At 53.9% G+C, this 27,590-nt stretch overlaps 8 protein-coding genes across 8 annotated transcripts; 2 read left to right on the plus strand and 6 right to left on the minus strand.

Annotated features, from left to right (window-relative positions):
* Nucleotides 1-507: 507 nt before the first annotated feature.
* On the minus strand, nt 508-1,083 carry PG985_007298 (uncharacterized protein; the record flags this gene model as incomplete). Its single annotated transcript, XM_066827067.1, has 1 exon — nt 508-1,083. One exon carries the CDS (start codon nt 1,081-1,083, stop codon nt 508-510), a length of 576 nt encoding a protein of 191 aa, XP_066684742.1.
* A 471-nt stretch (nt 1,084-1,554) lies between these two features.
* Nucleotides 1,555-3,047, minus strand: PG985_007299 (uncharacterized protein; the record flags this gene model as incomplete). Its single annotated transcript, XM_066827068.1, has 3 exons — nt 1,555-1,646; nt 1,823-2,569; nt 2,747-3,047. 3 exons carry the CDS (start codon nt 3,045-3,047, stop codon nt 1,555-1,557), a joined length of 1,140 nt encoding a protein of 379 aa, XP_066684743.1.
* A 2,476-nt stretch (nt 3,048-5,523) lies between these two features.
* On the minus strand, nt 5,524-7,247 carry PG985_007300 (uncharacterized protein; the record flags this gene model as incomplete). Its single annotated transcript, XM_066827069.1, has 9 exons — nt 5,524-5,586; nt 5,649-5,775; nt 5,853-6,154; nt 6,229-6,253; nt 6,307-6,449; nt 6,507-6,596; nt 6,673-6,805; nt 6,868-6,955; nt 7,013-7,247. The coding sequence occupies 9 exons, from the start codon at nt 7,245-7,247 to the stop codon at nt 5,524-5,526; spliced, it is 1,206 nt and encodes a 401-aa protein (XP_066684744.1).
* A 1,087-nt stretch (nt 7,248-8,334) lies between these two features.
* On the minus strand, nt 8,335-9,802 carry PG985_007301 (uncharacterized protein; the record flags this gene model as incomplete). Its single annotated transcript, XM_066827070.1, has 2 exons — nt 8,335-9,096; nt 9,230-9,802. The coding sequence occupies 2 exons, from the start codon at nt 9,800-9,802 to the stop codon at nt 8,335-8,337; spliced, it is 1,335 nt and encodes a 444-aa protein (XP_066684745.1).
* A 6,314-nt stretch (nt 9,803-16,116) lies between these two features.
* Nucleotides 16,117-16,854, plus strand: PG985_007302 (uncharacterized protein; the record flags this gene model as incomplete). Its single annotated transcript, XM_066827071.1, has 2 exons — nt 16,117-16,579; nt 16,670-16,854. 2 exons carry the CDS (start codon nt 16,117-16,119, stop codon nt 16,852-16,854), a joined length of 648 nt encoding a protein of 215 aa, XP_066684746.1.
* Nucleotides 16,855-17,885: 1,031 nt separating this feature from the next.
* PG985_007303 (voltage gated chloride channel) lies at nt 17,886-20,830 on the minus strand (the record flags this gene model as incomplete). The annotated part of the gene is made up of 3 exons (XM_066827072.1): nt 17,886-19,649; nt 19,708-20,773; nt 20,814-20,830. Coding segments are annotated over 3 exons (2,847 nt in total), but the record flags the coding sequence as incomplete, so codon positions are not given.
* A 281-nt stretch (nt 20,831-21,111) lies between these two features.
* Nucleotides 21,112-23,177, plus strand: PG985_007304 (uncharacterized protein; the record flags this gene model as incomplete). The annotated part of the gene is made up of 3 exons (XM_066827073.1): nt 21,112-21,518; nt 21,577-21,883; nt 21,945-23,177. 3 exons carry the CDS (start codon nt 21,112-21,114, stop codon nt 23,175-23,177), a joined length of 1,947 nt encoding a protein of 648 aa, XP_066684748.1.
* Nucleotides 23,178-24,042: 865 nt separating this feature from the next.
* On the minus strand, nt 24,043-26,396 carry PG985_007305 (amino acid permease/ SLC12A domain-containing protein; the record flags this gene model as incomplete). Its single annotated transcript, XM_066827074.1, has 3 exons — nt 24,043-25,081; nt 25,148-25,441; nt 25,948-26,396. 3 exons carry the CDS (start codon nt 26,394-26,396, stop codon nt 24,043-24,045), a joined length of 1,782 nt encoding a protein of 593 aa, XP_066684749.1.
* Between the last annotated feature and the right edge of the window lie 1,194 nt (nt 26,397-27,590).

Raw genomic sequence — 27,590 nt, forward strand, 5'->3', positions numbered from 1 at the left:
GTCTTGTCCTTGTACTCCGACATCTTGAACCTAGACCATGACACCAAAACCTTACGACCAACAAAACTCCCGAAAATCCCCCTTTTCGTCTTCAATATGCTGAATGATCCTCCAAATGTGGACCAAGGTGCAAAATCCGCCGTATACAACAACCCCGACTCCTGACGCACCAACTGGGCAAAGGGGTGAACCAAATCTCCTTCAAACCATCACCAGTTGCTGGCTGTATATCAACAAAATGTGATCCAGGAATTGGATTTGCCCCCAGCCAGCCAGTGAAAGCAATCCAGATAGAGGAGTGCACGTCTGACAAGAGAAAGGAGAACCAGTTGGGGAAATAGGGGAGGAAACAACACACGCCACCAATGAAAAACCGAGAACCGAAACCCCCTTTTGTGACCTGAACTCCGAACCGAACATGAGAAAAAGAAAAAGGAAAGGGAAAGGAAAAAGGAAAGTAATAGTACAGTGAAACGAAACAATGATTTGCAGAAGTCAGCCTCACTGTTAAGATGAGACAACACCACCGCCAGCAGTGCGAGTAGAGACGACACTAGACGCAGCCTGCTCGGCCGCCGCATCTTCCTCCTCGTGCACGAGACGCAGGGTAGTACTGAGCTCGCTCAGCAGGCGCGCATGTCCGCGGTGGCCGTTTGGCCCTCCATGGTTGTTGTTGGTTGTGTTATCCGGCGTTGTGAACACCTGCTGTTGATGTGTCTTGGTGTGTGGTCTCTTCTCTTTTGCCGGCTGATCCTGGTGGTTCTGCGATACCGTTGTAATAGTACTGGCCTTGTTGTCAGGGCACGTAGTGTCATCGGCGGAAGAGGAATCAGTTGTAGTTGCAGAGGCCAGAGACCCCATGGTGTCCACGCTGGGCAGACACTGCGAGCTGGCGTAACTGGGCGGCAGACGCGGCTGGCCAGGAGAAGGGGTCACATCAGATGATAATACGCTAGCTCGGCCACCGCCACCACGGATAGGCGAGGAAAAGGAAGAGACTCCGAGTAAGAATTGGGAGCGCCGCTTCGAAGGCGATGGGGAAAAGCGCATGCTGGAAAGAGAAGACCGCTTCCTCGCACCCATGTTGGCTGTCAAGACGGGGTTTTGAGGCTTGCTCCCGATCTTGTGGCTAGCTCCAAGAGATCTCCGGTGTGAAGAGGAGATGGGGATACGTGAGGGCAGTATAGGGAGTGGTCGCTTTGGGGGTGAGCCAGGGGGCGGCGGGCCAGAGGGAGGTGGGGTTGGGGTGTTGCGAGCCATCTTTACAGAATTTCCTTTCTTCTTTTCCTTCTTGCTATCAATACCCGAAGAAGAAGACAGGGAAATGCTGCTGGGATTGCTGGGATGCGATTGCTTTTTGGTTTTCTTGTTTTTGTTGCGCTTGGCTGGGCGGCCGTTGTTGCCGTTTCCTCCATCACGACGTTCATGAAGAACTGACATAGTCTCGACTGTGGGGGGCGGTGATGGGATACCTATGTGCGAGGGAAAGAGAAGAAGGGACAAAGTTAGTGAAATGATCGCCACTCCATTTCGGATAGCCAGAATGGCCTCGAGTCATTGCTGACGGTAGGGGAGCGTGAATGGGAGCACCGGGATGGGGAACCCCTGCGTGACGGACTGTCCGTCGCCGCTGTACCATTCTCCGACTGTGTGGCAGGAGGGATCAAGATGACAGGAGGCGGCAAGACTAGGACACTGGGGCTAGGGATGGGGCAGGGATCGGCGGTGGTACCGAGTAATGGCTGGACTGCGTGGGTAGACGTGTTGGTATACTTCTACAGCTCAAGGTGTGATAGAATGGAATCATCATCTGATGGCTTACCTGTACTCTCCTCCATAAGGGTGGTGGCATTTGTTGTGTCTACCAGGATAATGGGGGTGGCCATATCGCTTTCGTCAACAAAGCTGCGGTTTGCGGGCGGGCTGCTGACCGAACGGCGCAATCTCGTCTTGTCAATACCGTAGCGAAAACTTAAGCTATCGGCATCAACGTACGATTCGCGGACCGAATTGTGCTTGCTGACAGCCAGTGGCTGGGGAACCAAGTCAGGGTGGGAGGGGTTTGGGCGCATAGGCGAAAGGCCGGTGCGAGCAGACAACATCGAGGCGTGACGCCTGAGGGACTGAGCCGTCATCGAGACCCGCTTCGTCAAGCTTCTCTCGCCTCGCTGGATCGGGGTCTCGTCTTGATCCGCGTGTGCGATCCGGTCCGTGGATTTCTTGCCCGGCGTGTCGAAAGGAGAGGAGGCATTGCCCGTCGACTCCTCGGGGATCGTACTGGGCGGCTTGTAAGATACCACGGTTTCGCCCGACTCGGCAGACTGGTGAGATGCCGATTGCACGCGTGGGTGGTATTGCGTATGTTGCAATCCAAGGGCAGCACGAGGCAGCGTGCCATGCAAGGTAGTACCCGAGAGAGGCCGTGGTTCAACGGGAGAAAAACTGCGGAAACCAACGGGAGTGGGCGTCGTGGGGTCGTGAGGGCTGCCGCTTCTCAACATACTCAGGGCGGGAGGATAGTGCAGGTTTGCCTGGGATGGGTTGGGCACTGCATTGTGGTCGTCTCTTGCTGTATTGCGCGTCAGTAAAGTCATGTAGTTGAAAGAGTGGGGGTGTAGAAGACAAGGAGTCATCAAGGCCTTGCAGTGAATATCACAATTCATTGTATTCAACATGTGATCGCCATCGATTTGGAGACCTCATATACTAAGTTGATGGTACTGTTTTGAAGGGGCCTTTGACTTACCCCACACTGGCTCCCTCTTGTTTGCTCCCGTCTCCAGAGCCTTCACACGCTCCAGTCCATCCTGAAGGTCGTCCTTCATTGCATCCACCTGAGCTCTACTGGTCCTCAAGTCCTGGAGCATGGTTCCCACCTGCTCCACGTCGTTCTTCTGGGCGCGCTGCTTGCGTTGCCGGCAATAGAGGAAGATGCATGCACCTATAGCAATACAGAGCAGAGGTAGCAGCACGGCAAGAACCAGCTTCCAAGTTTCGATGCCATCGGTGTTGGGGGCGGGACCCGCCGCCGCACTGTCGTCGGACATTGTAGGTGAGGATGACAGAGGTTCAGTGGTGTAGGATACTGTGAGAGAGGTTGGCGGCGGTCGAGAAGGCTTCCAAAAGCTGGTTCCTTGAGGAACCTTTACAACTAAGCGTGAGAGAGGAGTGGCGGGAGAGACTGTAGGAGATGCTACAAGGGAATCTGTAGGTGAAGACGCGAAGGTCCTTTGAGTACTCATGTCAGCGCGGCCTCCACGCGCCACCCGGGCCTGAGGATATACATATGCATTGAAAGGCATCGTGCAGTTTTCTTGGCTTCTTCTTCCTCGCGATCGATGTCCAGGCGGAAAACATGGCGGTAGAAGCGTGTATGTACCGGGACTTGAATATTTAAAGAAATGGGTGAGCGTTTACTTACAGTGAGTGCCAGCAAGCCTCAAGTAACGACAAGCAATAGTCTGTCAAGTATTCACAGGTTGTTGTTTTCTGATCCTTTGCCGTTATTAGTCACTCACGTCTCCATAGTATGAGGTGAGAAATCATCGCAGAGGAGGAGGGGTGGACCACGGGGTGGTTGTAAATATCCTCGAATGATGTAAACAAACGTACCAGTCAAAATACCAACGCCTCAAAAAGACGCGATCGCGAAATATGCTTTCTGCAAAAATGAATGGAAGGAATTCCAACCTCTCAAGGCAGTGATCGAAACAAAAGATCAAGCGAGTGATTGCAAAAGAATGTGGGCGAAGAGGAGGAAGGACGGATGCCAGGAAAATGAAGGGCGCGCAAAAGTAAACAAAATGACTCCGCGAAGAAAACCCAGACTCTCTTGATTAGGGATTAGCTCTGGCATCAAAAAATGAATCAGAAGGAATTGGTACCAGCGGCAGCGTGCTGCAGTTGTTGAAGTCCCTAGAGTTGGCCAGAATTGGAGCTTCAGGTGGAATAGGGGGGAGGGGGACCACAAGCTCGTTACCCAGCCTACAGCTCTTTCGCAGCACCCAAACCCCACGCAAAAACAAACGAGAAGAAAAATAAATTGTAACAGCTTCCTTACAGTTGATTTTTGAAATCTGCGCGTAGAGTGAGTAGAATCGAACATAGGTAGCTACGTAAGGTGATGATACATGTCGTCGTCGCTCTTGTCCTCACTGCGTGCAGTAGTCCAATCCTAGACCCAAATCCTCACACTGCGAAGCCTCGACTAGCGAACCCTGGAAGCCGTACGACTGCAGTGTCCTCATTTTCATTATGTCTGTCTTGGCCGGCACCCACAGTCCCGCCATCTCGGTGTGCCTAATCCAGTTATCATAATCGCACGTGTGGAGGAAGGCCAACCTCGAATTAGGGTCCTAGGTCCGCCCAAACGAGGCGAATGAGTCCAGTACAGACTGCACTGATAGCGTGGGCTACAGGCCCTTCGAAGTAATCCAGTGCTTGGACACCCGTTCGGTTGCGTTGATGAACTTCTTGTAGTTAAGGTTGGGCTGTTTGCTTGCCGTCTCAAGCTCCTCTCCCAGGGCTTTGCAAGCACATTTGGCGTCTTTCAAAGGTTGGACTTCTAGTACAACACACCGGAGTCTGCCAATCTACTGCCAGCTTCTTTATTCATACAGGTTATTGGATGGGTATCTGACAAGTGACAAGGGCGCTCCTCCAGCAGTACCTTTCAGGTCATTGTCAATGGCGATAGTGATATCCGAGTCCAGGCGCTTTGGAGATAGTGTTGTTAACTGGATAGTAATGAGAGGTTGTAATGAAGGGCCGTAAGGCAACCATAGAAACAAGAGGGAGTATGACAGCTCGCACAATTACACATAGGCAATTCAAACAGGGTTGAAGAATAAAGGTATTTCAAGTGCCAAGACTTGGCCATTTATATGTAGATGAAGACCATCCATCAGGACTGCTACCAGCTACTGTCCCATGATACTGGTCATGGCAATGAGTTTCCCCCCACGTCATGAGATCACGTATTTTCTGCACTCGCTCGGCTTTCCAGGTTCCCGGACAAGCAACGTACTCGCTGGATTTAGGATTCAAGCAATTGTAAGCCACCAAGTTGGCATCGTGCAGGTGCTTGGTAAAAGCGAAACCCGACTGGGATGTATCGAGCGCAAAATGAGACCAAGTGTCTTGAAATTTTCCGGCAGTACTGACTAAACACGATCAAATCATCATCATGAGACTTGACAGGGCAGAGTGATCCGTAAGTTGAATTAAATGCCAAAAACGGCCTGAATAAAAAAAAGACGAAAAAGAGATATGGGTGGTCGAGCTCCCAGTATGTTGTTGCATCCGTCCCGAAGTGGCTCGAGGTGATTGCGACAAACATCTGCTGGGTGGCAGGATCGAACGAGGATGCTATGGCAGGGTGTCCCCGAGTACGAGGTGGTCGGAGGAGGCTTACCACCAGCACAGTCCAGCGTAATCACTACCACTCGACCACCGTTGGAAGAAACAGGCAGCTATTGGGATTTATTACCCTACCCCTCTTACCCCTTCCCCCCGATCTATGCACTATTGCTGATTGTTGTCCCCTTCCATGAGGAATACATTCGCTTCCAGCGGGCGAGCATTGATCTGTAGGATGGTCAGCCATATCCCTCCAATCATAACCACCTCATGGTCTCGGTAGAACTTACCAAGCTTCGAGGGACCTTCTTCAGGTCCGTAACACCAGCCTGGGCCCCGTCGTGCACAATCTCCGTCTTGAGGATCTGGATGAGCTTCTCCACCCCCTCGGTACCGTAGCAGTTGGCGTACATGAACCTGTTTATCCAACTCAGCCAGTCAGCTTCCCTGTCCATCCTCCATCAAGAAGTGTCAGTTCGTGTCAGTTCACTTACGGTCTTCCCAAGCCCACCATCTTCACACCCAGCGCCAACAACTTGAGCACGTCGGTCCCGTACCGCACGCCGCTGTCGGCCATGACCTCGACCTGCTGGAACACCTGCGGCGCGTTGCGGTGGATCTCGTAGGCGATCTCGAGCGGCGAGGGCGAGTACTCGAGCTGGCGGCCGCCGTGGTTGGACAGGTAGATGGCGGGCGCACCCTTCTCGATGGCCGTCAGGGCGTCCTCGACCGTCGCGATGCCCTTGGGGATCACAGGCAGCGAGGTTCGGGACTTGATCTCGTCGTAAAGATCCCACTGTGGTGGGTGTTAGTCGATCTGTTGGTATCACAAAAGGAGTGCCAGGGGCTCGGAGGGTTAGGGTGTCTTACAGTCAGGGCCGAGGTGGCGCCGTTACTGTGCATGGAGTCAGTCAACCCGTCATTTTCTCCAACAGAGCGAAAGCTTACGCATTTGTGGTGTCGTAGCGGGCAGCACGGTGCCGCGTCGAGTCACCGGGTGCGTCGATGGTCCAGACAAAGGCCTTGGCACCGGCTTTCTCGGCGCGCTCCATGGCATCCCACGTCACGGAGAAATTGGCGTTGGTGTAGATCTAGGTAGTTGTCAGTCGGTGTGGAACTTCGCGTAGAGATTCAAGGACAAGGCAGACCTGTTGGAACATTACTTGTGGCCCGTTCATGGTGTCATCGTGTTTCTGGGCTGCCAGCTCCTCGATGGTCTTGCTGGCATACAAGGCAGCCTATCGATACAGAATATGTCAGTCAAATCTAGCGTCCTCGGTGGTATGGTAAAGTGAGAAAGCGGGGATCACGGACTGTGTACAGGATGTTCTCCTTGGCGGCAGCATCGACAAAGTTCAACTCGGCTCTCTCGGGGTTGGCGTAGCCACCGCGGGCAGCCGGAGCAATGAAGATCGGAGCGCTGAAGTTGTAGCCCAGAAACGTAACCCTGCTGATGGTCAGACTGGCTCACGGCCTAGAAGCAGCCTCCCTGAAGGAGCGGATACTTACGGCAGGGTCTCGTTCAGTTTGGAGACATCATGCAAGTGACGGGGACGAAGCATGACCTTCTTCCACACGTCCAGGTTGTTCCGGTAGCCTGCAATAAACATGTTAGCATCACGCATCCGGCAAAGCACCCTTGGTCCCAACTCACTCCACTCGCCGCCGGCCGCCGTGCGGTAGAAGGAGTACTTCTGGTTGTCCAGGAACTGATGGGCCGCATAGTCGAAGTCCACCACGGCACGCATGTCCTTGAGCAGCGGCAGGCTTCCCTCGGTGTAGTTGGTGCTGAAGAGGTAGTCAGTCAGGCCCGTGTCCACCTCGTTGATCCAAGGCTCGGCCGCGAAGGCCACGGCAGCCATGGAGCAGGCGAAAGCGAAGGAACGCATCTTGGGTGGGTTGGCGATGAAGATGATCGGGGACTAGTCACACTACAAGGAGGCGCGGCAAATAGCTGGTAGTGAAGAAAAAGCGCAGGGAATTTTTGGCCGAGCATGGTGTCCAGCTCTTATAGGAGTTCCCATGACGGACTGCCATCCCGCTTTGGACCTCCAATGTAGCTGCGCGACCCATGATATGGATACTTCACGTCAAGCCAAACATTGGAGATCTCGCGGTATGCCATCGGGATTCGGCCATAAGTCCGGCCAGTTCAGGGGACAAAGCGGGTGATTGGCGGCACTGGTCGGCATTCGATTAATGTGCAACAATGATAGTGGAGGATGTTTTCTAGTATAGCGGCCGATTTCCTTGGCCTACATGTGCCTGCAGCGTGCTTTCTGCAATGCTTGTACCTTGCTCGTCACTAGCTGAGCGGCATCGCAGCGACATGGTCTCCACTGCCAGTCCGACTTTCTCCATACTCGGCAGTATGCCAAGAAATGCAATTTGCCCCAGTCCCCGAGGGGTAGACTGACCAGGTTCCATTTTCGGAGCCGGGGACCGTATTGGGGCATATCGGCCGGCAGCTGCATGATGGGGGATAGTAGCCGGCTGGCAGACGACCGTTGACTGTACTTTGCCCACTGACAATATCTATATAGCTTGATGATTTATTCCACTTTACTCCAAATGACGACAGGGAAGAGAATTATACGCATGCATATAAGCTGAAGGCTCGACCGGTTCGTTCGCAAGGGCTTGATGGTGACATTGTATGAGTTATATTCGCAATCCCCGGATCAGCGGGAACGTCCAGGTCCATACTATCCCATGCAACATTTCCGCATATGCATATCAAGCCCATGTAGTATTAGACCGACCAACATGCCTGGCATCTTAAGTCACTGTTCCATCTGAACGAGTACTACAGCAAAAGTATATCGAATTATCACGCATCACTTCCCTAGCGTAACCGGGAGTAGCTGGAATGATCACAAAGGCATATGTGCTGTTAGTGGGCATAGTATCCTTTATTCCATCGATTGTTTATGCCATCGATCGTTCATCGCAGGTTCCTAATTGAGGCATGTGTATCTACAGCTCCTGCTGCTCTGTGTTCTGCTGCTCTGGGTCCTGCTGCTCCAGACTAGGATCAGCTACAATGAGACACTCTGGCTCTCTGATCTCGAACCCGGCATCCAGCAGGGCTTGATTAGCCGCTTTCAGGGCCTCGAATTGCAACAGCCGTTGGCCTTCAATAGGCTGCGAATCCAACTCTCCATCAGGCAAGACAAGATCGACTTTGCGCAGGGCCACCCGATGAGGATATTCCCATGCCTCCAGATTATCTCCATTCTTGTAAGCGGCGGCCAAGGCGGCGAACTCGATGATCCAGTCTTTGACATCTTCGGTGCGCTCCAACTTCCAGCCAAGATCATGGTCCTCTTTGTACAGCTTGATGGTCAGAACTTCCAGGGTCGGCGTCAGCCAGAGCCGGCATGTGTCGGCCGGCTCAGGAATGGCGGGGAAGACAATGGTCAGCGTCTCCAACTTCAGGAAGTCGTGGATGTCGAATCTGTTGATCGACTCCTGGCGTCCCACCAGGCCGACCTCCAAGTGCCTCAGCGTGTTCTTGTTGTGCCGGAGAACGTCGGACAGCGATAGGTGGTCACGGATGCCTAGTTTCGTGGGCCGGCCGGTCGTCGGGTCCCATACCCAGAGTACCGGGTCAAACTTGTCGATGCTGAACTTGACCAAGCGAGCGGGCCAGGCGAGGAAGTTCCGCAAGGCATCCGGGCTTCCGTGTTTGAAGTTTCGGATGTGTAGCTCCGTGAATGACGCGGTTCCTTGTTCCTCCTGTGAGTCTCGCTGTGTCAGTATGGACTGCGGCAGGATGAGTTGCCAGGGACAGGCTAAGTGTAGAGGGTCGCGAGTCCGGGAAAAACAAAACGGGTGACCAAAGAACAAAAGGACCAAGTGAGATTCTTACCGTTGTTAGGAGAGTACCTTCTTGGCGAATCTCCCAGTTCAAAAGAGGAGCGATGTACTGGATGCCGTGATTCATTCTCCATGAGCCCACACTATACACGTCCCGAAACTCCAGGCGCCTGATCTTGGGGAATTGCTTGACTAGAGAAACAGCGTTGGTGAAAGGGGGGCGGTGCGGACCAGTCTTGAACTCGATGGCGAGCTCCCTGACGAGCCCGGTGAGGGCCGGGTTCCAGTAGAAGGTCCACCAAAGCCGCATGGCACGGCGCTCGTGGGAGGACGGTTTCGTTTGTAGACGTTCAAGGTCCGCCTTCAGCCGGGCACCCCGGGGCATGATTCGGCTTGTAGAGGTCTCATCGAGGACGTTGACCGTCATGTGCTTATAGAGATATTCCTGGGCCATGACACTGAGTCTCTTGTTCGTGCGAGAGAGAGCCAGCAGAGCTTTACGGCTGCTTGCCTCCTCGTCCTCCGAGACCAGCTCCACGCACCGGAGCAGCATCTCGTTCGGCATCTTCATGAAGAGCGACTGGCCCTCCGCTCCCTGCGGGTGTACAGTACCGTGGGAGTCCATGGTTGTAGACATGGTCTTCACCTATACTTCCGGCGTTAGCGTTTGCTTTCCGGCGATAGCGTTTGCTTCTTGGGGGATAAACGGGATGGCTTAACAGTGAATAGTGAAACTTTCTCGAATAAACGGTGACTTCCTCGAATAAACAATAATTCCTTAAATAAACGATGACTTGGTAAGTTGATATTGTCCTACTAGAGCGGCCTCGTATAGTAAGAAAGCCTGTTTATACAAAGATCGCCGAAAAAAACAACTAGTTTTCATGGCAAAACAGCCTGTTTCTTCAAAGAACGCCGAAGAAATACAGGCAACGGGGAATAAACGGGGTGTCTCAACAGTGAACAGTGAAGTTCCCTCGAATAAACGGTGACTTCTCCGTTTATGGGGCAATGAGTAACGGGGAATAAACGTGGGAACAGGAAGGAACAGTACCGGAAGTTGCTTACCTTGATGCAATGCTCGAGACAGGTGTTGTGTGTGTGCTGTCGTACAGTTCACACTTTGAAGTGATCGTGAGTCCGCAGCAGTGCTTTTGACTGGGAGGAACCAACGACAACAACAATTGAGTTCGGTGGGGCACTGATCACTCACATACATGCTACACACGAGAATCACTAGGTGTACACACATAACACATCGTGGGATTGCTTAGGCAGCGGTGCTCTGTTACTGCTCAACCCCCCGGCTTCCTGCTGAAGCTTAGGCCGCCTACCTACCGGCACGATGCCCCAAGCAGTGAACAACTGCCCCGTAAATACATGTTGATGAACAAAAAGTACCAACTAAACGGGCGCTAAGCGTTCAGACATTCATTGAGGCATCTTTTATATAAAGAGAGCGTATATAACAATGAGTCTTCCGAAAGTCTTGATTCTCGGGGGGTTTCTTTCGAGATGTAGCCCATACAGACAGGGCTGTGAAGTCCATTGATACACATAGGTAACGCACCCTAGCCTACCGGGTGGTGTTCTTGGATATAGGCAGCGAGTGCCACTGCCGAGCAGGCGGCCAAAGCATGCGGACTTCCCGCTCCTGGTCTCCCGTGTTGGATGCGAGAGGTGTCCTTGTAAGAGGGCATTCATACATATTGTATACACGTAGCGGAAGTCCAGCTTGACCCCAACGAGCCAGGTTTCTGTGCGTATAGGCCGTCAGCCATCCTTCAGTTGGTCGTGAATTGAACACTACGAATACTGCTCAGGTCACGTGCACCCCCTTTCGTGACCACACTAAAAGCATACTCCAGGCCATCACGTAATCACCGCAAGGCTTGAGGTGGGTTTGAAATGCCATTTCGCTTAGTTCCGCAGTTGAACCACCACTTCGCATGTTTCAGTCGTGTTAAACTGTGCCTGCCATCATGCCGATAGCAGCAAGCGGGTGGGCGGGTATTAGGCCTCTAAGACCAGTGGCATCCCTCGAGACACGTCATGTAGCCTTAGGTCGCGTCCAAGGAGGAACCAAGCCGCGAGCCAGGTGACGCAGCCACCACTTAGATTGCTGCCCTTATCGCACATTGGGGAATGCTGCTGTGGCTGGGACCGTCCGCGCGAAAATGTGTAAGCCACCATCGACGGTCATTACTTATTGCTACCCATCATGAACGGATCAGGCCCCGAGAACCATGATGGGCTTATTCTTCGCTTCTTATATTCATACTCCGGTCTGCCGCCACTAAGCCAGGAATAGGATTCAGTCAGGCAAGAACCGGCTAGAGCCGCTGACAAGGTGGATGTGTGCCGCATAGCACGGCGGTCATGTGGAGAACCAGTCCGAGAACAGTATCCCTAAAGTGATTTATTATTGCATTTGCTATACGTCCTTAGTCCGTAATGGACACATTTCAGTTGCATAAGAATACATAGTGATAGAATACATCCATTTCTAAAGCAGCCGGACTGTTACTGATACCGAAGACTTGCGGTGTCTATTTACTCGTGATTTGTGGCTGACGGAGGTAGGTAGTGGGCATTTCATCATGAGGAGCGGAGTACGAGGCGGAGGAAGCGCCGGGCAAAGATATGAGTAGGCAACGAGGTATGTGGCATGATTGAGCATTATTCGCCAACAGGGTGCTGGCCCTGACTGAAGCTCTGCCGTTATTTGGCGGAGTTAGAACTCCGATGATGCCAAGCCCTTGTAATGTTGCGAATAACGAGAGAGGTTTCCTTGCGCGTTACCTTTGTTGTTGAATGAATCCAATCGCGGACCAATTTTCTTCTCCTATTCAGATTGGCTTTGTTCATGGCGGTGCTTGGGGATCAGACGGTGGTAGGGGGAGACTATGAGAGTCGGAGTTCTCCCGAACTGTGAGAGCTGCCTAGCAGCGGTGCCAATACTCACACATTTTATACGCCCAGACAATGGCAAGCCGGAGGAACTTCCGTAACCAACAGTAATTCAGGCCAAATTCGATACTACGAACTCCCCTTTCTCCTGTTGGGCTGCATTCATACATATGTATGAGGACAATGTAAAAGCCGGCGATTTCACTGTTCGGGCAATAGAAAGGGTACGGCGATACCTCCAACATGCCGGAGCCAATCCGGCGACCGATGCGGGCAGCGTCCCCGCCCATGCCCACGAGATTCTGAATTGCACTACTGCAAAAAGGTGCATGTAGACAATCAGGGATGCTGGTGGATCAATGATTGTGTGACTGGTAAGAATTTGGGGGGAGTGATCATCTCCGATGGACGAGGGTGGTTGCAGAGGAACCGTGATACCACACCTGTACCGTACATGCACGATGCAGTTTCGAGAATTGGAATGTTTCGGTGCAAACGCAAGCGATGCTCTCCTAATAAATCATGGCACTCGCTAGCGGAACGGCCACGATTCAAGCGGCATCCAGAGAGAGAGAGAGAGAGAGAGGTACATGCTGGTAATGCATGGTATTTTGAAAAAACCGGTTGGATGATTGATGCGATGGGTCCACCGTCAGTCAGCAAGCATTTGGCTGGCTAGGCTGGCCATACAGCTCAGATATAGCTCCGATATAAGAGAGAGCAAGATTGCGAGGCTCAAACTGCGAGATGACTTCCGAGTTTCATGGCAAGTGAAAATTGCTAGGGCCGGTGTTAGCCTTGAGCATGTAGCCAGCCAGCCCGCCTTGCGATTTACGATATACGACGTATCGCGACCAGACCGGCCGCCCTTTTTGGCTCGGGATGGGTCCCACCTATCATGTGGCCGGCTGACAACAGAATGCAATAAGACAGGAGGCTATATTGTATACCTACTCAGCCGGTTCCGTCGTATACGAAGGCCACTCACAGGGAAGTGTCCAGCGCCCCCCAAAGCGTTCTTTGTTTGTCTGATCACCGTGCAGCCGGGAAGTGGGAGGATTCAGTTTCGTGGCGTTCTTCCGGGACAGGATATTGGTTTCTGGCAAAGCCGTGATCGCCTGCTGAGCCGAAGATGCATTGGCCCTTAAATATCGCAGAAGCTAGGCCGCTGATTGGCCCATCCACTGCTCCATGCAGCAACTCTGTCCGCATCAGGCAATTAGTAGAAAGCCCCAAATGCGGCACTCATCCAACCGGTCACCCAACCTTGCACGGGAGGCACATAAGTGAGAGAAAACTCCAGCATCATGATGCGACAGACGACACAGAAGCCGCCCCCCCTTGGTGTAGTACAAACGTTAGCACCGTATTCGGCAACCAAAAAAATGTACCTTTCCTCGCCTCTGCCACTGCCTCTTTCTTTCCCGTTCTTTCCTTTTGGGCCTCAGTCGTCCTACTAGGCCAGCCGTCCGGCGTTGCTGCTGACTGAGAGACAGGCCGGCAAGCGCGGTGGGCCGTCACAAGGGTACCTACTGCCTACCTAACTTTTCGACGTGGACGATTGATGGAAGGGAGTCGCAAAAGTACCTACCCGGCTGCTGTCCGTTGCATTTACATGGCACTGGCACTCAACTTGATCGGCTTACATCTTGGAAAAAGGCGTACATAGCTTGCGAGCCTGATTTTATCCCAGACGCCATCCATCCATGACTGGTCCCCCCGCGGTTGACTCCGTCGTTAGAGAACAATAGCGGCGAGGGTATATACGGTAATAAATGCCCGATTCAAATACACGTACAAACCCCCTCAGTATCAGAAGAAGCTCGCTCATTCATTACTTGCTTTGCTTGACGGTACGCATGCACACCACCCACATCCAATATATGCCCACAGGTGATACCACCGTCACGCATACGCAGAGGCCATCATCGTTGAGGCCAATAGCTCCTTACCTGCATTCCCGTACTTCTTTGCCTTACCTAGTGTATCCTGTGCATCTGTGAGTGTGTGCGCATCTGCGGTTTTGTACTTCGTTCATCTTTTAGCGGTTCGCCCAGCCGAGTTTTCCACTCACTCGTCGGGAAGCTCCTTGGGATAAAGCAATAATAATAATAATACATCCGCCTCCCTCTCGCTATTCACTTCCCCAAAGGCTCCAATCCCAGCCGAGCTCAGCCAGCCTTCAAAAGCCAGGGCCTTTTCTTTCCCCGCCATGATCGAGGAATTCGAGCCTTCATCAATCGACAGCGCTCCCAGGCCGGCAGTTGTTGATAGTATTATCGGATACACCATTGCCATTGTCGCCGCTCTTCCGGAAATCGAGCCATCCAGGAGCAATATACATACACTGACTTTGTTGATTGCGAGCAAACGATATCTCAAAGAACTTGGGAGGATCGGAACCTTTGGAACCTTGCGGGAGAAAGGGACCGGACAGCGGCCCAACAGCCAGCCTACAGTCCACCCATTACCTATCCATTGATCATCCACACCCACCGCGCAAGGAGGCAAGTAGCCTAGGTTTAAGTAGGTAGGTAGGCCGGTCCTCAGGGAACCAGCTCAATGAGCGATGAGCGAAGAAAGGCAGTTACGATCAATGGCGAACTTTCTCAATCTTGTGAATGGCTTTCCAACCCCGAGTAAGTCCAGTCCAGAAAGTGTTACTATTATTACCTAGCCGACGCATTCAATGGCGCCATGGCATTATCTTCTCCCTCATGAGCCGAGCGTTATTCAATCTTCTTCTTCGTCACTTATAAAATAAAGAGAACCACATACTTGCCTATCCTAGCCCTTTACCGATTCCATTGATTACTATGCAAGGAACTCCCTGAGAGCCTAACAATTCTTTTGTGTGCTATTGCTATAGACAGCTTCCTAGCAGGCGGAGACATCATCAGCCCCGGCGGCGACGACGACGCGGGCCTCTTTACTTCAGCAATGGGAAGCTACCTGGGGCCTGACGGCTATTTCCACTCTGCCTCGATCCCTTTCCCGAACACGACAGTGGACTTCACCTTCCCTGCGACGACAGACACGGATAACAATCACAACCACAACAACTTTTACTACTCCAGCAGACACAACAGCAACAACAACAGCGATAATCTACCATCATTCCCCGACACATTTGGCCCAACTACCACCACTACTGCTACCACCTCCAATATTAGCCACCCGGATTTCCCACTGCAAATCCCCTACGCCGGATATTGCCCGGGCTTTGATCCGCAATACCAATACCGTGAGTACGCGGAAACACAGACGCTCGGCCATCCTGCGCAATTTCAGCAGCCGTCATTGCCTGCTCTGCCTCACCTGCCTCTGCCCAGTCCCAATTTCGGCGGCGGCAACACCCATCCATTCTGTGGTGGCGGCTTTGATCAGTCTGAGTCGCATTCGGGGTTAATCAGCTCAAATCAAAACCAAATTGCGCCGCCGCACCCGGTTCCCAACCAAGGCTACCATCATTCTCATCCTCTTTCTTCCTCATCAGCCTTTTTTGCCGCCCAGGAATTCGAAAACCCAAGCACAGGCACAGGTCCAGTCCAAGACCAAAGTCCAGTAGTCCAGCAATGTGCAGGCGCCCCACATCGGCCTCAGGACTCAGTTGATCCGCCCTCCAACTCGCCCTCACGCTCGTTCGACACCAGCATCGACATTGGCAGCAGCAGTAACGACATCTATCATCTCCACCACCAACGCAGTCACAACCAGCAACCCCCCACTATCTCCGGAACCTTCCTACCTCCAACCCAACAACAACCGCCACATCCACCACCACGACTTTCGCTCATTACCCAAAACACCAACTTCGATTCAATTTCTCCCGCCAACATTCCTTCTGCCGTCAATACCGCATCTGGCCAGGAGCCAGGGAGCGACGATTATTACGTCTCCGCTCTCGTATCGGCCAACTTCTCGTCACCATCGCTCCCGCCACTGAACAGCAGTCCGTTTACTGCCGCCCGCACGCAAACCCAACTCACAGATCCCTCTTCATTTCCACAACCCGACTTTGGAAGCGAAATGCCTGGCGCTTCGGCCTCGTCGACCGGGCTCGGGCCTAGGCGGTCTCGCCGGTTAAGTCATGTGGTGGACTTGACCAAGGAAGAAAATCGCGATATCGCACTGTCATCCTCGCCCGTTCCCATGGGGCCCCCCGCGCCCACCGCCACGAGAAAACGCCGTCGATCGTCTGCTGCCAATGCGTCCGCCAGTAACCGCCGGACCTCGGCGTCCAATTCACAACGGCCTGTACGACGCTCCCGCGGATCCGCACGACATGCATCACCCGACGAGTCCGTATTCGGGGAGTCCTCACCCGCTCCGCACGCCAAGGAAGAAGACCTCGAGGTGCTGGATTTATCGAAGGCGGACGAGGTACCCAAGGAGCTGCAGAAGCCCGTGATAGACAGCAGGGTCAAACTGTCCAAGTTCCAGTGCGTCATCTGCATGGACGACGTGTCGAATTTGACCGTCACGCATTGTGGTAAGTGCAGCTTCCTTCTCTGCTCTTTGGATAAAGAGCTCCTTCCACCTCGCGCATTATTGTTCCAAAGTGCTAACATGCTATTTCTAGGTCATCTCTTCTGCTCTGAATGTCTGCACTCGGCTCTGCACATCGACAGCAGTAAGAAGTGCTGCCCCGTGTGCCGCTCCAAGGTTGACATCAGGTCTACCGGCAAGAACCTCAAATCGTACTACCACCTTGAGCTGAAGGTGATGACGGCGACGCGGAAGGGGAAACAGCCCATTGGACGATAGGGTACATTTTCGACCCCACAACAAGGCATATCCATATATCACCATCTCCCAACACGAATGTGGTGAGGACATCGTGGGGGAGTGATGGTGATTGTATACTAGGAGACGTGGACTATGGATTGCAGCTACTCGGGCAGACAAACCAGCACTGCCAGCACCAGATCATCTACCGCCTCATCAGCAAGAGTCTGCAAATGCTGGTCACACGAAAGACATGATTTTATGGAAAGGAAAGGGATCTCATTGCATCGCATGGGGAGTTTTTGGTTTGCACAGAAGGAAGAGAAGACAACATGATACCCCGATATTAAAGCATTTCGACGGGCGGGTCGTTGCATTACGTTCACGCCGTGGTTTTTAGCTCGGATAGGCACCGTTTATAGGATGCATGAAGTCGACGAGTTGGTCAAGGACTTGATGGTGCAAGCATTAGCTTGTGGCTCTTGAGATGACGATGCCCTTGACGAGGGAAACAACGACGACAGCTCTGCCATTGCTCGAGCCTTTGGTTTTGACCAAAGAGTAATGTAATGAAAAATTCGATTGAACAATTTTGGAGCGCTTTATGATATATTGACGACGGTCCGACTCTGTGCTTTTTGTCTGTATTTGCCCGCTATCTTTGATGAGAACACCTCTCGTTCATTGCTTGATATGTGCATGTCACGCTCATCTTGGGTATTAGTGTTGGGACTGACAGTAGGGGTAGGTTAAGGGGCTAGCTAGGTTTCTCTGACATGGTATAGCCCCTCGTGAACCCCTAAACACCAGGATGTGAGCGTTTTCTTTGGTCTTTGGTATCCGGCGCCGCACGTTATCCCCTCCATTTCAAGAATGCTCTAGGGAAGTAAGTACTTGAAGGCAGAGGACTCGACTATCCCATTACCATCCTGATTGCAGGATGACAAGGCTTCATGACCATATACAAGAACAGGCACAGCCAAATCGAAAGGAAAAGGCCGAGAATAATGATCACATTCTACATAAATCAATACGCTACTGTCTGTCTATAGTACCACCACCCTCGGACCCGGTCCAAGGTCCCGAGGTGACCTATTCCCATCGTCATCCTCATCCCCCTCAAGCTCATCATCATCCGCGCTATCCCGGCCCAACAACCCGCGCTCCTCGACCCCATCGCCCATCTCGCGCGTACGGTCTCCGGGCGCCAAGCCGTCGCCGTCGCGGCCACCGACGGTGCCATCGCCGCCGGCCGTGCGACGCGTCTCGTCGGCGCCGTTGAGGACGTACCAGCAGTCCTTCTTGGTGAGCAGGCCGACGAGGGAGCCGCGCTCGACGAAGAGGACGTAGCGGACGCCGAGCTTCTGGAAGTAGCTGACGGCGAGGTGGAGGGAGGAGCGGGCGGGGAGGGTGAGCGGGGTCTGGTCCATCCAGGGGCGGAGGTCGAGGGTGGCGACGGGGTCGGCGAGGGGCTGGTGGCTGAAGAAGGCCTCGGCCTCGGGCGGGAGGGAGCGGGGCGGCTGCACGGCGCTGGCGAGGTTGTAGGCCAGCTCGGCGCGCGAGATGTAGCCCAGAAGCAGGGCGTCGCGGGGGTCGCGGACGACGGGGAAGCCGCGGTAGTCGCACGAGTCGAGGATGCGGCGCAGCGAGCTGACCGTGTGGCCCGTGGCCGTCAGCACCACCAGGTCCTCGATGCGCGTCATGATCTGGCCCGCGGGGATGTCGGGGACGTGCAGGCGGCCGGCGCCGTCGTCGCCGTTGTCGAGGAAGGGGTACCCGTTGAAGTGGATCCAGGACTCGTAGATGCCGCGGCGCGAGAAGGCGTCGCCGACCCACTTGGCCAGCATCACGGCCACCATGATGGGGAGCACGTAGGTCAGGGCGCCCGTGAGCTCGAAGGTGATGACGACGATCGAGACGGTAAGTCGGGTGACACCCGCGAGCGTCGCAGCAGCACCGATAATGGCGTACGTCCCGGGTGTAATACAGGGGATGTCGGGCTCGCAGGAGGCGAAGGCGATGAAGCCCGGGTGGTTGTGCTGCCAGATCTCCATAATGATACCAACAGCGCGTCCTGTGAGAGCACCAATGGCCATAGAGGGTAGAATAATACCAGCAGGGATCTGTAGGCCGAAAGTGATTGCGGCCAAGAAGAAGCCCAGAACAGCGGCGAAAAGGAGAAGGATGATGGTGCCAGCGGTTGCAGCACCCGTCTTGCAAAGCCCAAACTGGTCATCGAGCATTTGCGAACATTGAGAGAAGAGTTGAGACACCAGGTCCGAGTTCTGGGCCCGCATGTACAGGTTGGGATAGTTGATCAGGGCCGTGAGGAGCGCCACAATGCCAACCTGGACGAGAGGACCAGGCAAAGGCAGATTTGTAGACTTCTTCCACTGCTGTACGCGCATGTTGGCCTTGATGAACAGGCCTCCGTAGATGCCTCCAGTGACTCCGAGCATGGCAAAGGGGAGAATCTCAAAGCCGTGCCAATGCGACGTGTATTTGACCTGGTACAGAACCAGCTTTCCTGATCGAAAGGGGTCAATGGCCTGCACCATGACGGCGGCAGTCATGGCGCAGACGAAAGATTGCCACATGGTTTTGTCGGGGAAGTAGTATGATAATTGTTCGAGAGAGAAGAGCACACCGCCAATGGGCGATCCAAAGGCCACGGAAATGCCTGATGCCGCCGCCGCCGAGAGCACCTCGCGCTTACGAGCTTCGTTATTGTTGATACTAGGAAACAGCTTGATGAAGAGGTTCGCGCAGCAACAAGCGACGTGGACAAGAGGACCCTCCTTTCCTAGCCACATGCCAGATCCGACTGCGAGGATCTACTTGACCGTTAGCGAACCATGACCAGGGTATATGATACGAACTTCTCAGACTTACAAGGCCCAGGGACTTGGTGACCAATGTCCAAACCCCTAGAAATCGTTTGATGATGAATCCGCCCAAAACCGTCTTGATTTCCGGTATACCACTATGTTTCGCGTAGATACCATACTCCTGAACGAGGATACTGGAGAAGAGAGCAAAAGTCACCGCATATAGCAGGTAGAAGAAATAGCCAATAAACCACCTGCCGCCAGCATTGCCAACACCGAGGGCAGTAGCCCATGGCTTCCATCCGAGACACTTTTCGCCCTGGTCGTATCCCAAGCAGCAGAAGTCTTTGTTGAGATAGAAGGCGCCGCCATCCTTTCCAGAAGAGCAATATCCGACCTTCAGATCCCCTAGCCAGTCGGTGGTGACGCCTATGCCTGCCGCAAGAGCCCCGACCGCAAGCCCAGTCAAGACCAGCACGACCCAGACCTGGCTCGCGTCGAGCAGCTGCTGTACGTATCCGACGACGCCCGATGCGCTCGAGTATAGGACCCGTAGCCGTTGTCGCTCCTTGGTGTACTCGAAGATCCAGTCGATGGCCGTCATGTCCTCGTAGCCGACGCGCCGCCCGGGCCCCTCGACGTACCAATCGACCGGTATCCCGTCTTTCGGGGTATTGCCGTGGCCATTTTCGCTCCTTGCGGCGTCGAGCCCCTGCAGGCGCGTCGGCGGCGACCGCGCCGGCGATCGAGCCGGGGAGTTGCCTGTTATCGCCGATAGCAGGCGCGCGGGCCTGGCCAGTATGCTCTGCTTCTGCTTCCGCTTGAAGCTGAGGGGCGGGTCCCCGTCGAGCGGGTCGTTCTCGAAGACGCCCGTGTCCTCGTCGGCGTCGAGGAAGTCGATGTCGTCGTTCTCGTCGTCGGTGTCGTCGAAGTTGTGCTGCTGGTGCAGGGGCGACCGGGGGAGGTTGTTGAAGGAGGTGGAGGTGGAGGTGGACGGGGCCGCTGCGTCTCCGCTTATGAGGTTCCTGCTAGCCATGGTCGCAAGCTGGCAGAGTATCCGGCCATGTCGCGATTGAAAGGGGGAATTTGTGTTTGTTTCTGGGATGGACTCAGCTCCGTGGGCGGGCAAGCTGAAAGCTCCAGGTTGCGACAAGGCTATGGAACAATTACAAGGGTCTCGCTCTCATGTCGGGTGGTGATAGACAGGGCCCACACAGACAGTTACATTGGGACTGGGGTAAGGATTGTTACCCCCATCCCTGCGGCCTGGCTAGCGTGTGACCGTCACAGCGAGCATCCAGTACCTAAAACTTCTAGAATTGATGATAGATAGCTGCTCCACAAGAGCGACGACAACCTCGAAAGGGCATATCGCCATCATGTTTGTTAGCCTTTCTTTCCTTTAATAAGTTCACCTTTGAATTTCGGCAACCAATCTGCCACATGCACGTTGCCGAAAGTCTAAGCCATGGATTCAGCTCAGAAACCTTCGGGGAGCCAGGAGGACGGCTCCACACCAAATCCTCCTCCTCAGTCTGAGCAGGTCATGAAGATCCAGCAGCTCCTGAGCACAAAGGACGACACTTCCAGATTCGTGGGTTTGGCATTGCTGAAGTCGACATTGGACAACTCGGAGGAGATTCGAGAGGACAAAGAGGTTATCGTGGCGCTATGGAGTTCTATATCCGCCAAGTTCCTCGACCGTCTGCTGAAAACCGGCGCGAAGCCGGGGTCCAAGCAAGCTGATGCGCGGGAAATGCTGGATCTCGCCACTAATGTCATTTACACATTCACAGTGTTGCTTCCTGCGGAGGCGCACACAGATACCAAACTGGTCGGGCGGATACCCAGGCTGATCGAGGCTGTACTGAGCAGGTTCGTCGCAGTTCCATGTCCGTGGAAAAAGGTGATATTAACAGCTGACATTTTATAGCTCCGGGGAGACTACGGATAATATACTCAGGACACTACTCACGCTCGTGAGTAACCCTGAAGGCGGCAGGGCATTCTTAGAAGTGGAGGACTGGACGCCCCTGATTGAGATTACACCCAAGCAACCACATGCATTGGCTATCCTGTCCTGGTCGTGGCTTCATGCAGCCTCGGCCACGAAAGACCGCGCCAGTCTCAGAGACCGGATCGATAAAACGATATCCGCTCTCATCGCATCATACAAGGGAACAGATGCAGTTACCCTTCTCGACTTCATCGATAAAGCCCTCGGCCGATTGGATGATGACGTAAGTAGTTGTCTTTTATGCTTCTCGGGCTTATCCTCACAGCTAAACCATCTCTTATTAGTTGATCCCCGTGAACCCGCAATGGCTCGGGCCGCTGATCGAACTCATAAGGAACCTCGCAACTGCCAGGCCTACGGCCGCCAGTCGCGAGGCTTACACCAACTGCACCGCACGCCTCCTGATTACCTACTCAGACTCCGTCCCGAAACTTTTGTTCAGAAATGCGTCGTCTGATGCCTCCAACCCCTTTTCGTATCTTTTCATCAGCCTTATTATCGTAGACCTCAAGGCAACCCTCCCTTCTCTGCTGTCCAAACTAAATACTCCTGAATACCCGTCGATATCGACCAGGCTGACATCCGGGCTTCTGGTCCTGTCGTACTTCATCAGCTTCCTGCTACAGCAAATGGACGCGCAGATCAATGCTGGCAGCGACGCCTCCAGTTTTGCAGATGCGTTCCAGATGCCGCCAGACCTCTTACTGAAGCTCAACAAAGCGATCTCCGAAACTCTTTCGATCATCATGGAGTACCTGAGGGATCGATGGGACGCCGCGGTTGCTGGAGCATATGGTCTCCACCCGGATACCCGGTATGGAGAGTCCCACACCGCTGCCGGGTCTCACCTTACCCTTGCTTGGGATCAGCAAGATGTGTCTCCGGCCGAGGACCCCCTTCTCCTCGCCGCGCTCCGCGTGCTCGGGGAGTGGATCCGAGAGGATGACGGGGAGGTCCTGCGCAACGAAGCCATCACCCTTATGGACCTGCTCGTAGAGCTCTACCAATCGAGCTCAGGCCCGAGCGGTAGCATCGGGTACCGCGCCCTCGTCCTCGGCGTGCTTCAAGGCGCGACGCAGACGGACGATGGTATCCGCGTCTTACTGGAACACAACGGCTGGTCGACTCTCAGCAAGGACATGCTGGCGGCCCTGAACCGCACCTCGGCGGCAGTCGATCTCCACGAGTGCGAGCTCGGGTCGCAGGTCGCCTTGTTGCTGATGACCCTGACGGAGAACCAGAGCGCCACCTCGGAGGAGTGGCTGGACCTGGTCACGGGCATCGCCGCTTACGATGTACCGAATATCGCGGACGCCCCCGAGCCCCTGCAGCGCTTCTGGGCCGACGTGCTGCAGCTCGCGGCCGATCTCTTGGCCAACACGACGCTGGGGGTGAGGCGGAGATACGAGCACACTGCCGGGTCGGTTCGCGGTATAGCCGCGACGGTGAAGGGGAAAATTTCATCTACGGAGGCCCAGAAGCAATTGGAAGAGGCGATTGCGATTTTGGCTATGTAGTTGGGGATTTATGGTATTGTAGCTCGTCATAGTAGAATGCCAAGTTAAATGGCCTAATTCGCCTTTCGATTGTGAGCCCCAATTCTGGTTGAAACGTCACTACCCCCTTTCTTTTCCTTTCTACCCCCTACTCCCATGCATATAAACCGATCCCGGGGGCTTTGATGCTCAATTCTTACATGAAATACAACAGAAGGGAAAGGGACGGAATGCCTTTCCAGTCTCCCTATGAGGAATGTGCATTTCATTCCTTAAGAACATTAAATTCATCGCCACAAGTCCCAAAAACGTGTCATGCTGTAGTTACACATAACACACTGCGTCTATGAGCCTTCCAGTGTACTAGTCGAGCCACAAGCGAAGCTATCAAGACTTGGAGAAGAGACTCAAGATTTCAAACCACTAGAGCTGATAGGAATTGAATCCATCTCCATTTATCATGCATCATTTCCTTCTTGGAAGTTGATTGAAGCGAGCGGCGTTCGTTTGACGCGAAGTCAAAGACAACGGCCCGCCCCTTTTACTGGGACGGCGTCTCCTGTATCACACGTAGCGTGCTCCCTAAGTCCAGCATTACCCCATCAACCTGGCGAAAGCACTTCCGTCGTTTGATAGGAACTGCCTACAGCACAACATCTATCGTACCAAGACACAGCTGGGATAGGCGAATTTGGGCAACTGCAAACGCAGTAAAGTACAAAAATATTCAAATTCTCTTCTTTCATTGTCAAGTCATCTATCTATCTTGGTAGGGATGAATATGCCAAGCTGGTTCGCTATACAAATAGAAACAACCAAGGTCATCGTACCCTAGCGCGGTAAATGATATAGAGACAGCGCTCCGTCGATATGCACACCGATAGCTCTAGAAGAGCCAAGACACGAATCTCCTGTAGAACTGGCTCCCAGCATCCGGGCCCCGCGCCGCCTCGCGAGCCGCCTTGTCGGCCAGGAAGGCCTCCTCCTCGCGATCAATAACATCCTTGCCCGTGTAGAAGTCGGCCGCGTGGGGGGAGACGCCCTTGGGCCAGACCTTGCCGTTCTTGAGGTAGAGGTACGTCTTGTGGCCGAAGATGGCAATCAGGTAGACAGGGATGCCCAGGTAGCCCGTGATGAAGGTGGCGTACTTGGTCTTGAAGTCGCCCACGAACACGTCGTAGTTCTTGGTCAGGGCGATCAGGATGCACATGAAGAGCGCGCCGTACGAGCCGTAGATGCCCAGGGGCGCCACGTAGGGCAGCTGCGCGTTGGTCAGGCCCTGGGCCTGGCGCGCGCGGCACCACCAGATGTGGGTAACGAGGATGGAGATCCAGGTCATCAGGCCGAAAATGGTGGTCAGGTTGACGAAGTAGCCAAACACTGTGGCCGAGTTGCTGGACACGTTCATGAAGCCCAGGCAGCCGAAGCAGGCCGACAGAGCCAGAGCGGGAACGGGCACACCGTTCTTGTTGGTCTTGCGGAAGATGGCCGGGGCTGAACCGTCCGAGGCCAGGCCGTACAGCGTTCGGCTGGCAATGTACAGATCCGAATTGGCGGCGGAAAAGACGAAGACGAGAATGCACGCATTCAGAATGTGGTCCAGGGCATTGATCTTGGCATTCTGGATGGCCACGACAAAAGGCGAGGCAGCAGCGCTGTTGGCTTGGGAGTTGGCGAAGACGAGGTCCTCGGAGTTGTAGGGGACACACATGCCAATCAGGACGACGGAGATGACGTAGAAAAAGAGGATTCGGTAGAAGGTCAACTTGATGGCACGGGGCACCGTCTTGCGAGGGTTCTGGGCCTCTCCAACCGTCACACCAACCAATTCCGTACCGAGGTAGGCAAACGTGGCCGTGACCATGGTGCTCCAGAAACCGAGGAAGCGGCCAGCAGAGCCATCCTTGATATAAGGCTTGAAAGCACTATTCGATTCATAGGTTAGTTGATATTGCAGTATAACAAGGAAGAATCTGTTCTGTGGTACTCACCCAGGGTCTTGCCAGTATCGGAAGCCTCTTCGGTCATGATCAGGAGCACCGCCAAGAGCAATGACCAGCGTCAGGATCATAACACCAATAACGACAATGACCTTGAAACTGGACAGCCAGAATTCAAATTCGCCGAAGAAACGGATGCCAAAGTAGTTGATGGAGACAATGATGACGAGGAATATGGCGATCCATACTCCTGGATTGACCTTGTCGCGAGGGAGCCAGTACTGAATGACCAAAGCGGCGGCGGTAAGCTGGTTGGGCGTAACAATAATGTACTTGAACCAATAACTGTTGGAAGGAGTTCAATTAGCCAAAGGGTCTTTCTGTTTAACCCGCCTTTCTTTCTCGGTGTGTCTCTCGTGTTCTCTCTCTCTCTCCCCCTTCCTCTCTTCGTTCTCCGGCTCTCCCCTTTTCGCAAAGTTGCGGAGCTCATTACAAGCAAAGGCTTGGTTTTGCTTGGAGATTGAATCCGTTACATAACTGTGTGCAAATAGCAGGCCATTTTGGGGGCGTTTTGGGGGCCTAACGCCCATAGTGTTTCCCCACGGTGGGGTAAGATGACAGTCTGGGGTAGCGCATAGGCAAGGGCCAAGGCGCTGGGACTGGCACTTGCACGCACACCATCGGTTTCCATGCGCGCACCACGAGGAAAACCCGGGGAAATTCCCAGCTGGGGAAGGAGGAGAAGGGGAGAAAACGAGAGAAACGTAATCGCGGGGAAGTGGGAAAACTTTTCAGGGAAGGAGGTCTGGAGTCTGGGGTTCTGGGGGTCTGCGCCACCCAACAAAACGTACCTCCAGCCAAGAGCGAAGCCAAGCGAAGGGTCGCAGAATCGGGAAGCATAGCCGGTGAAACCGGCCGACATGGGCAGCCACGCCGCCATCTCGCCCAACGCGGCCATGACCAGGAAGACGATGAAGCCCACGATGGTGTACGAGATGAAGACGGAGCCGGGGCCGGCCTGCGCGAGAGCCTTGCCCGTGCCGATGATGAGTCCTGTGCCGATAGCGCCGCCGATGGCGATCATGGTGATGTGACGGGCCTTGAGCCCTCGGTGCAGCGACGTCTCGGCTGACGTCTCGATGCCGCGGATGTGGCCAGCGGGTTGCTCTTCGCCGTAGCCATGGTCATGGTGGTTGTCGACGCCGTAGGGTGCGCCGCTCTTTTCCGTATCATAGGCGGCGTTGTTGTGGGAGGCCGACTTGTCGTCGTTAGAGGACGAGGAACGGTGGATGACAGCCATGCCTTCTGTGGCCTGCCGGCTTGCTTGTTTCGCTCGACTTGAGTTTGTTTGGTTTCTGTCCCTCTCCCAAAGTCAAGCCTTTGCCAAATCGTGCTTAGCAGCGGCTTGGTCTGCTTCTTATCTCTTGTCGTTCACTTGGCTAACCAGTCCTCTGCAAGCAAAAAGGACGGAAGCGGCGGCAGAGGAAGTGAATAGGAGGGGGAGAGAAGCGGGAAAGACAGCAGGAAGGAGGCTGAGAGAAGGTACAATATAAGACACGGCACACGCACGCCGAGCGCGCGCACACACGGCCGGCTAGCTACCTCAAATCAGCTCGGCATAATCAATAATCTTCTGTCCAGACACGGCGCCAAGTCTCGGCTGATAGTCGTACTGGGCTCAGCTGGAGACTGGAGTGCCTAGCCAGTGCCTAGCCCACCCGTTATCAGTCACCGAGGAAGTTGCCGCGGGTGCGAAATCTACCCAGTGGCATGGTATTGCAAGGTAGGTGCAGGTAAACGGGCACCCGTACTTGCAGCATGTCTCTCGACTCCGCCTAACAACAGATTGCCCCAGACCTTTGTCGGGCGGACCATGCCCCTTCCAGGATAGGTTGACAAGGACGCCTGTCAATGCCCAGATTCCACCCGGCGTGAGCTTCTACATCGAGCAAGGCGTTTTCTTCCCTTGCGTGACCCTATCGTCGAGCATGAAGTATGCCAAGGTCCGCCAAGGCCTGCCAAGCCAGCTACAGCTCCGCAGTGCATGCCGCTGGCCAATCGCCGTCGGCGCGGATATCGCAGTAGAGATAGTAAGTAGTACAGTCAGTACTCCGTACGACAATTACCCTCCCATTACCAAACCCCAGCTTGTCACCATGTTGTAATCGCTTGACTCTCTGCTCTACATTCCTCGTTAGGCCTAATGGGCTTTCAGGCTGGCTGATTTTCTTCCGCACATTTCACAATGGAATGGTAGTAGTCCCATGTAAGCTTATTTTGGTTTTTGGTCTCTTCGACAACGAAATCTTGCTTTGCACTCAAGTAAATCCCCGTCAACATCATTATTTGTCCGGAGAAGCCCGAAGAAGCAACGCCAATGCGCATCATTAAGTAACAAAACCATGTTCACCCATTTTCCTCGCTTGACTATGCGTGTACAAGCCTCAAATGATCCTTCTTCTTCTATGCACGCTGGTGTCTAAGTGCTTTGGCA

This window comes from Apiospora marii (genome assembly GCF_038362585.1).
Source record: "Apiospora marii strain CBS 49790 chromosome Unknown utg000004l_segment0_segment1, whole genome shotgun sequence".
Classification (NCBI taxonomy): domain Eukaryota; kingdom Fungi; phylum Ascomycota; class Sordariomycetes; order Amphisphaeriales; family Apiosporaceae; genus Apiospora; species Apiospora marii.